Raw genomic sequence first — 9704 nt, 5'->3', positions numbered from 1 at the left:
TTCAAGCTGTGAAGCCTCCCCTGGTTTGCTCTGCAGGCCCTGGCCCCGGCCAGTCACTCCGGAGAGGGATCAGACAGGGGAGAAGGTACACCACCTACATCTGTTCCCCTCCCTCTGCCTGGCTCTGTCTGCCGCTCTCTGCGCCCTGGTTCTGCAAACAGTCCCGCGGGTGCTTAACGCTGCATCTGGTCGGAAGTCAGTGGAGTTACTGGTGGGTACTTGGGAGGGTGACCAGCTGTCCCGTTTTTAAAGGGACAGTCCCGTTTTGGGGGACTTTTTCTTATATAGGCGCCTATTACCCGCCACACGGGCCCCTTTTTCTCACAGTTGCCATCTGGGCACCCTAGTACTTGGCAAACTCGGGGCCCTAAATTACCCAGATCGCCACGGGACCTGCAAAGGGGGGCGGGGGTGTCTGTCTGCTTGGCCGGTGGGGTCAGTTTCACGTCCTGGGCCTGCTGCGCCTGGCGGGGCTCAATCCAGAGCGACACCTGTTTCCATTCGGCAGGAAAAGCGGAAACCTGCCTGCGCCCCCCCCGGCCCGCCCCGCCCCCTTGAAGCCCGGCTGGGAGGTTTAAAGAGCCGCGCTCGCCCCGCCCCTTCCTGCCAGGGGAGCAGCCCCCAGCCCCGCTGCCGGGTCCTCGCCCCCGGGATGGCGGAGCCTGCGGGCCCCTTCCACGCCCTGTGGCACGGGGGGCACCAGTATCTGTGCTACTGCGCCGCGCCGGAGAGCGGCGGCTTCGATGTCTAGTAAGTGCGGGGCACTGACCCCCCCCCCGTACCCCGGGGGGCGCGAGGCTGCAGGGACCCCCCCTTCCAGCTGTGAGCCCCCAGCGCCGGGGAAATCCCTCCCCCTGCCCCCCGTGCGGTCCGCACGCCCCGGCCTCAGGAGCGGCTGCTCATCCGCCTCCCGGGGGGGCCTGGGCCAGAGCGGCGGGGTCCCGCTTCCCGGGGCGGGGGCGCTGGAGAGATGCTGCAGCGCGGGCCCCTCTCCCGGCCGGGAGCTGGCTACTGCCCCTCGGGCGCAGCGCTCCCGAGCCCCCGCGCGTGGCTGGAGCCGCCTGGGGGCGGGGGTCGATTTCCATAGACCCTGCTCCCGTTTCCCTACTTTAGGTGCACTGAGCATGCGCACCCGCACTGAGCATGCCCAGTAACCTTCGCTGTAGCCAGTGCCCTCTCTCTGCCCTTACTTCTGCTTACGATTTGCTACCGCCTCTTTGGGGGGGTTTCAAAGGATTCAGGGGGCAAATCGCCGGGGGGGGGGCTGTCAGGGTCTGAGCAGGGGGCAGAAATTTACTGGCCAGGGGGGCTCCAGCTACTGTAGCTAGCGGCAGGAGAGGGGCTGAAGGGGAAAACTTGGGGGTGGGGGGTGGGAACCGGGGTTAACCCCGGGGGGAGACGCTGCCAGACCCCGTGCAGGGACAATACCCGCGTTGGGGGAGGCGAAGGGGGGGGGACAGTGACCCTGTGGGATGAGCCACCCACTGTGCTCGCTAATCTAGGGGTGTCGGGGTGCAGAGGCGGTTTTCCTTCTGCTCACAGGACGCTGCATGTCAGCCCCGGAGCAGAGGGCAGGTTGCTGGGACTGGGGTCTTAAAGGCACAGGGCTCCAATTCCTAGCCTGTCAAAACTTAATCACCGCGGCTCCTCTGTATCCTATACAAGTGTTGCAGGGCTAGGGCTGCCGGGGGGGGAGGGGGCGGCAAGTGGGGCAATTTTCCACAGGGGTCCCCACGAGTATGTCGGAGGCTGCCCGCACCTCTGTCTTCCTCCAAGCCCCTGTGTCTCAGCACGCCATGTCTGGGAGCAGCCCTGGCATGCTGCAGCGCCGTGGCTCCAACGCCACTCCTGGACGCTGAATCCTCTGGGCAGCCCTGTGCAGGGCTACGTTACTGCTCCAGCCAGGAGACTGAATGCGGTGAAATATTGTACAGACCCTCCCTCCCTCAAACTCTGCCTCTCACATTTTGAATATGTAAAAGTGTCTTCTATCAGTTTCTATGTCTATATGAAATCACTCACTGCAGCTCATTTCTCTTATATAACGTGCTGAGTTGCTAACTCCCTCCCAGAGCCCACATATCCGCACCCCCCCGTACCCCAATCCCCTGCCCCAGCTCAGAGCCTCCACCCCTCACTCAAACTCCCCATAGCCTGCAACCCTCCTGCATCCCAGAGCCTGCACCCCAAAAAGGGCTGGATTAACCTTTTGTGGGCCTGGTGCTAAACATATTTGTGTGCCCCCATGGTGGAAATGGGGACATGGGGCAGGGGGGCAGAGTCCTCAGAGCGACGGGCTGGCCAGGGGCAATGGGAGATGAGATGGGTCATGGCACGGCAGGGACTGCCCCGTTTCACCCTGCGCAGTATAAGGGCACTGTTTACAAACCGGGAGCTGCCAGACGCACACTGGCCAGCCCGGCCCTGCACTCCCATCGTGCTTCTTCCCCTTCAGGGCAGTCCCATGCTGCACCATGCTACCCCCCTGCCCAGCACCCCTCTGACTCACTATGCCCAGTGCCACACCACCCAGAGACCCCCACAAACCCCCATGCCCAGTGCCCTCCCACAGATCACTCCCCCACCCACTCAGAACCCCTCCACACACAGATCCTCTCACTGCCCAGTGCCCCCTAGCTGGAGACCCCCCACAGTCCTCCCACAACTGCAGTGCCCTGCACCTCCCCGCCCAGAGCCCCCCCACAGATTCCCTCACTGCCCAGTGCCCACAACTGCACAGTGCCCCACCCAGACCCCCCACACTTCCCAGCATCCCGACACACACAGATCTCCCCACTGCACAGCCCCCCCCAACACACACATCTCCCCAACCCCCACTGCATAGCACCTTCCCCCAGACCCACTAGAGACCTACTCTCTCCCACACCCTAACCCCCAACCACAACAGCCGGCCCTGATGGGAGGTGACTGTCTGCCAGGCTGAGCCGGCAGCACAGCCAGAGCTGGTCCTGGGGCAGGATAACTCCGGCCCCTTGGGGGTGCAATCAGCAAGGCTGGAGCAGGAGCAGAGCCTACCCGGGCCAGGCTCCCTCAGTACCCACATGCCTGGCAGGACCCAGCTGAGCCGCCCCCTCCGCCCCCCCGCCCCAGCCGTCCCCTGTGACTGGCTGAGACTGGCCCAGCCTCTGCACCAATCCCAGGTGGCTCTTTCCCTGGGGAGGCAGGTGGGGCCCCACAGGTCCCAGGCAGTGGAGACAGCTCAGAGCTGGAGCAGTGCTGGAGAGTGGGGCAGATCCCTGGGACGTGACTCCCAAGATCCCACCCACAGCCGTTGGCCCCGTGGCCAGCAGCCCTGCCGAGCCCACATGGTGGCCCCCAGCTGCTGGGTGATGAGCCCTCTACAGCAGCAGCATAGCCAGGTTCTAACATCAGGGATTTATTGTATTATGTATAGTAAGTGTTTAATATAAAAATCAGGTAGTAGGGTTTACAATGTTCTAACAAGAGATTATGCTATTACCATTATCCAGTCAACTTGCACGCTACTATTTTGAATTAGTGATAATGCAGAGAGAGAGAGAGAAAAAAGCTGAATTTAGAGAATAATTATTAACCAGATTCTTGGTTATTCACGAGCCACTTTGCTCCAGTCCATAGCACAAAGCGCCATAAACCCAGTAGAATCTGGCCAAGAGAATATTCACCTCAAATTGGCATCTGCTACACTCCCCGCCCCCCCCCCCCATTCCCAGTCACCACTATTCAGGATATAGCAATCGTCCAATAGAGCAATTTGTCACATTAGCCAGGAGGATGCAGGTCGTGAGTATTTTTGACCACAAACCCCATCCCTCCTGTTTCACAACCCCATGGACCAGGTGGTAGCAAGTAGCCCAGATAATCATGTTGCTGGTGGAAACCGCACCCAGTTGCAAAATGGGAGGGTTTCTATATGTGTCATCGCACCAGTCCAGTTCTCTGCTGTTTCCTGCCTGTTCTCTCCTTGGGGGGCTCCCTTGGGACACTGGAGACGTGAGTCCGCCCACCCGGGTCAGTCTCTCCTACGTTAGCTCATTGCACCCGTGGCAACCCGCGCAAGAGAAGAGTTTAAATCCAACCCCAACATGATTCCCACTAAGAGACTAACCCGAGGTGGGAATCTCGGAAACGCCAGATCTGTGTGGACTCGTATCTAAATTTGTGCGCCCCTTTTTAAAAACAAATGCGAGGGCCTGGATCTCAGTTTCCCCTCCACTTAGCAGCACAAAGGGAGTCATTAAAGGGGACCTAAATGGCATTTGGGCTTCATTGAGGGCCCCTTTGCACTGCCGGGGGGTTGTAAAGGGACAACTGAGGAAGGAGAATACAACTCTCTTGATTTGAACTGTTCTGCTTTTTGTATTAAAGGGATGCCAACTAAAATTGCATTTCTGTCTGAATGACTGACATTCTCTTCTTACAACTCACACCCACGGCTGTATCTGAAAGATTCGAGAAATAACTTCTTTATGTGTGTCCTACAGGTCACTGGTTCCCTGGTATAATCGGTTCCCAGCAGTTAAGTTACTTTCCCCTGTTTGGGCTGGTCTTCCCCAGAGTAAAAGGAGAGACTAAAACAATTCTTAAACACAGGACAGTGTGATTGTAAAAACCGCAGCTGGCACGGGGCCCCAAACTACTTCAACCATTTTTTTTAATGGGCTAGATGTCACGTTGATAATGTCCCTTTAACTTCATCACGTCTTGTTTCCCCAGTGTAACCAATGCATCCGAGGTGTGGAGTACTGATTTCACCCTGGAGAAGCTGGAGGGACACGTAGGTAACAATTGTGCAGATTCCAACCTTGGGTGGCTGAGATGCTAGTCACAATGGGTACCACACACAAGTCAACTTAAAGGGGACCTTCAAATGTGGCGGGGACCAGGGGGATGTTAAACTTTATACATACGTTATAATTTAAGGAGAGCAATGTTTTAAAAACATGGATTAAAAAACAGCAGTTTGGCTCCTTTAAAAACATCACACTTGGCCTGAAAATAAGCAGAGAAAATCAGGAAAAAATAATCCTAAGAAAACCAAAGTGTCTAATTATAACTTTAAAGGGTTATTATCCAAGCTTTTAGGAACAATAATATATATTTATTGTGGCTGTAAAAGTAGGCTTGGCAGAATTCAATTTTTATTTTTTATAATTTTGATGGATAATATCAATGTTTATTTTAAAGAATTTTTTAATATTTTCATGTATTTAAATTTTCACAGTTGTGGGAAATTAGTGGGGGGTCAGACAATAATTAAATGACAGTTGATGTTGAGATTAAAAAGCTTAATTGTTATAAAGCTTTAAAACACACATTGTCAGTATCACATGTCAAAATATCGAAAGTAAATATCCTTCAATCAACCTCTAAGAAGTTCTCAGGTGGTATTTTTCTCACTTTGCCTATCTCTAAGTTTTGATGATTATCAATGGAAATATTTTTCATCCGTTTGTGTGTATGCGCAGAAATCAGTGTTTACTGATATCCATAAACATTAAATCTTTCCAAACCTATGTATAAGTACCTTAATGGGGGAGAAAAAAACAGGTACTGAAGTGTCCTTCAGCCTAGTGGAGAAGGCCCTACAAGAACCAGCGTCTGGAAGTTAAAACCAGACAAATTCAGCTTAGAAACAAGGCCCGCATTTGTAGCAGTGCGGGTAGCTGTAAGACGCGCTCCATGTACCCCAGGGCGTACTTGCTCTCTGCGAGGTCATCCAGCAGTCATTTGGTCACCAATGTTCTCTTTCGGTGGGAGGAAGGAATCCTCCTCTGCAATGAAGAGGCCGGTGTGATGGAGTCGCTGTGAAATAGCTCAGTGCCAATCCATAACTCTAGGGCCTTGTATGGCTGCTTCCACCGGTACAGAGTGGTTGTAAAATCAGAGGGTGCTTTGCACCCGCGCTCGCTGGTGCAAGGGGCTGCATGCGGCAGAGCGGGATCAGGCCCCTTGTGTCTGTCACTGGCGGCTAAGCCTTCTTCTGGGGGTCTCTCTCTTTCAGAAGTCCCAGAGTGGGATGTGTCCTTCTGAAGATTACAGCACAAAGTTCAGGTGAGCTCTCAGGTGAGATCTTCCACCTGGGAATGAATAATCAGGGCTCATTCCGGTGGGTCTGGAAACCCTTGTCTCACTCCAATCTCTTCCTTGCACAGAGAAGCTTTTGAGCACAGAGCAGCTGCCTTGACAGTGCAGGACAGCAAAGCCACCCTGCAGCTGAAGGAAGGTACCTGGAGCTTGACTTTTGACCTATTCAAGCTACCGTGCTCTGAAGCTAGGAAACAGTTGCAGGCGCTGATGTTTGGCTTAGTGGGGTGTGTCAGCAGCCTGGAGAAACGTCTTGAAGGTACCGTGTGTGTGTGTGTGTGTGTGTGTTGGAATCGGGGAAGGGGGCCATTGCTTTCAGCTGCCATTATCTTACTATCGGCTGTCCACTGCTTTAATTCAGGGCTGGGCACGGGCAGGTTCCTCATTATGGCCCTCGGGGTGTGTGGGAAGCTGGTGCTTGGAGGTGGCTGCACCATGGCCACCTATAATGGAGGGAAATGTTTTACCTGCACTTGGAAAACCAAGCTGCGACTGGGCCAGCCTGTGTGTGGACAGCACGCCGGGGTGCAGAGCCAGCCTCGGAGGGTGTGTGTGTGCTGGGGGTGCTGATGGGGTTGTGTTGCCCTCCTCTGAGTTTGGGGTAACTTGCATCCCGCCTCACTTCTCCCACACACAGTCATGGAAGGGGGTCCAGCCCTCAGGGCTGTTGCTCTGAGAGGGGTGCAGAAGTTGGGAGTGTGAAGGGCTGGTGAGAAGCCATAGTTGGATTGGTTTATAGCTGGAGCCTGCCAGGACCTCAGTTGGCCACAGAAGAGTAAAGGCCTGTGGTTGTTTGCTGGCTGTGCGGGCAGGTGGCTGCGAGGAGAGTGTAAATAGAACAACCCAGCTGGAGCTGATGGAGTGCAAACAGGGACCTTTTGGGCACCGTGCCCTGGGAGTTTGATGGTGACCCATTGCGGGGTGCAGGGCAGGGTTGTGGGGGAGGCACTAGGTGGAGAATGCAGCTCGGGGGTATTTTCAAGTCCAGCTGTGCAAGCATCACTCTAAGCCCACGTGCACTTCGCCCTTCCCCCATTTGCTCAGCACCTCCTCCCGGGTGGTGCTGACCACTGCACGAAGCAGCTGATCTGGGAGCACGGGGCCGTGTACGCTGCACCTGGGGCAAACCTTGACCAGATATCGTCTGTCTCCTTCTCCTAGCTGCAGAGGATGCTGCCGCTGCTGCTGCTTCATGCAGTCCAGAGAAGAACCTGCTACAGAGCCGAAGGCTGTTGATCCCAGGTAGGGGTGGGATGGTTGTCAGGATTTTGCTGCCCTTCTTGCTGTTGGATACATTCACTCTCCAGAACTCCCCGGTGCACCATGAATTCGACACCACCACTCCCCATTAAACGCCCCCCGCCATGTTAATGCAACGTTGGGGTTCACCGATGGTCACTGAAAGTCAGGGAACCGAGGCGTCCGCGGCAACAATAACTCAGCCATGGGGTATGTGCTGTGTCTGAGATCCATCGCCAATACCGCACGCTGGCCAGCATTGCCCTAATGCCCCTCCACCTGGATTCATGGTGGGAACGTTGCCAGGCACTGAAAGGACTCTGCTCTCTAGCCAGTGTCACTCCAGCAAAGCTTACTAGGAGCATGTCCCTCTCTAAACACCACCATAAACCTGGTGACAACCAGGAGCGCCTCGGCCGCTCAGCGGGGCACCTGGCACACAGCACCAGCAGTGAGGATGGAACGGGGACCCTCTTGCCCAAAAGCACAGGTTCGGCATGTCCCTGGTGGCTTGCCGGTAGTGGCTTTATAGAGGCCACTGGCCACAGACAGACCCTGTGGTTCTCTGTGGCTCCCAGGCTGAGTAAATGCAGCCTAATGTCGCCACACGAGGTTTCACCCTGGCCTGGCCGCAGCAGCATTTTGACCAGCGGCTCTCCTCCTTTCTGAGCAGACCTGAGTAGTCCCAGGAAGAACAGGGGAGGCGGCTCAGCCGTGACAGCCAAGAAACGAGTCCCAGGAGAGTCTCTCATTAACCCAGGATTCAAAAGGTAATTTCCCCCAGGGTCTGCTCCTCTCCCAGCCCCAGCCCCGGGTCGCTGCCTGCAGCCCAGTGACCTGCAATGGCCACTTGGAGCCAGCCTGGACAGACGTGCTGGGCCATTGCCTGGTAGCCTTGACCAGGAGGGGGTTGTACGATGGTTAGCGGCTACAGAGCTGCCAATATGGCCCTCTGAGTTTGCTTGTCCAAGTGCCGCAGCCAGTGACTCAACCCCGTTCTCTGTTCTCTTCAGTGTGGCCAGATGTATTGACTGGCCACCAAAAGTCTGGTTACCACGGGGGGGGGGGGGGGGGGGGAGGTGCTGGGACATCAACCTGCACCAGGTCCCACTCAGCCATGGCCTCTTTCTTACCTGCCTCATGGGCAGGGAGACAGCAGGCTCCAGCTCCCATCCCGGCCCCAGAGCAGCTGGTGGAGGAGGAAGGTGGAGAAGATTGAGCTAAGGGGGGGGGGGGGGAGTTAATGGGGGGGGCAGGGCCTCGGGAAGAGGCGGGGCAAGGAGTGGGGCCTCGGGGAAGAGACAGGATGAGAGGGAGGCTCTGGTTTTCAGAAATTAGAAAGTTGGCAACCCTCGTTCTCTTCCAGTAAGAAGGCACCGACCGGGGTGGATTTTGAAGACTCCTGACCCAGCCTGGACCCCTCTGTTGTGCGTCCCCTTAATGAAGCTTTTTAATGAGTTGTTCAGACTAGTTTACCGCCTACCTATGAACGTCCAGCCTCCTGCCACACACCGTGTGTGAATGCCGAGAGCCTTGCCCCGGCCCTGTGCTCAACCACATCGTGGGGAGTGGACGTGGCCAGGAGCCCTCCACTATGTGACCACAAGCCGTGCAGCCGGGGCGGGGAGCAGAGCCTCCAATGGAGGCCACGGCCTGAGCTCTGGCAGAGTCGATGCACACACCAGGGGGTCGAGCCTCACGCTTCCCAGCTGCTCCCTTCAGTCCCCCGCTGCTGGCAGGCCATCCCGTCGCCGTCGCTCCATGCAAGGGGCTTGTCATGAATTACGTTTTAATGACTTTTCTACCATGTTTTAACTCCATGCTGTGTGTCTGTAACTTATTCTAAATAAACCCATGACTCCAGCCTGCTCGGATCGTCTCTCCTGTGAAGATCCCACTCCACGTGCAGGGGGCGTTTGCCGCCCAGTGACGGGCTGGGCTGTAGGGAGTGGGGCGGGGTCTGAAGTCTCTGCAGGGCTGTTGTGGAGGCGGAGATGTATCTAGCGCCGTGCGGGCATCCCCTCTCCTTGTGGCTGAGCGGAGCTGGGGTGGGTGGGGGCGAGAATCTGCCCTCGAGCCCTGCCCCATCTCCGTATCAGGCTGCTCATTCATGACATCACCACCTCTTTGCTTTCCTATTTATTGATTTTAAATGCTCTGACATAATACAGGTCCCCCCCTTCCCCCATCAAATGGGGAGGGGACAGACTCATTCCCGGTTGAACTCCTTCTGGCTATGGGGCTGAGTAACGGCCAAAGGCCACTGCCTGCTGGGAGCCCGGAGTCCTGCACTGGCAGCCCGGCCGAGCCATGCAGGGCTTCCCGGGCCCTGCACTGATCGTCAAAGGCTTTGGTGAGGCCACACGGGCTCTCTGCAA

At 56.3% G+C, this 9704-nt stretch overlaps 1 protein-coding gene across 1 annotated transcript; it reads left to right on the top strand.

Moving 5' to 3' along the window:
• The first annotated feature begins 571 nt into the window (after nucleotides 1-571).
• Nucleotides 572-9189, top strand: PAXX (PAXX non-homologous end joining factor). The gene is made up of 7 exons (XM_005291437.4): nucleotides 572-750; nucleotides 4717-4777; nucleotides 6005-6054; nucleotides 6156-6346; nucleotides 7249-7329; nucleotides 8000-8096; nucleotides 8693-9189. Exons 1-7 carry the CDS (start codon nucleotides 653-655, stop codon nucleotides 8730-8732), a joined length of 618 nt encoding a protein of 205 aa, XP_005291494.2. The 5' UTR covers nucleotides 572-652; the 3' UTR covers nucleotides 8733-9189.
• Nucleotides 9190-9704: the final 515 nt, after the last annotated feature.

The sequence above is a fragment of the Chrysemys picta genome, chromosome 18, assembly GCF_011386835.1.
Source record: "Chrysemys picta bellii isolate R12L10 chromosome 18, ASM1138683v2, whole genome shotgun sequence".
NCBI lineage: Eukaryota > Metazoa > Chordata > Testudines > Emydidae > Chrysemys > Chrysemys picta.
Note: the sequence above shows the minus strand (reverse complement) of the source record. Positions and strands in the feature narration are given on the sequence as shown.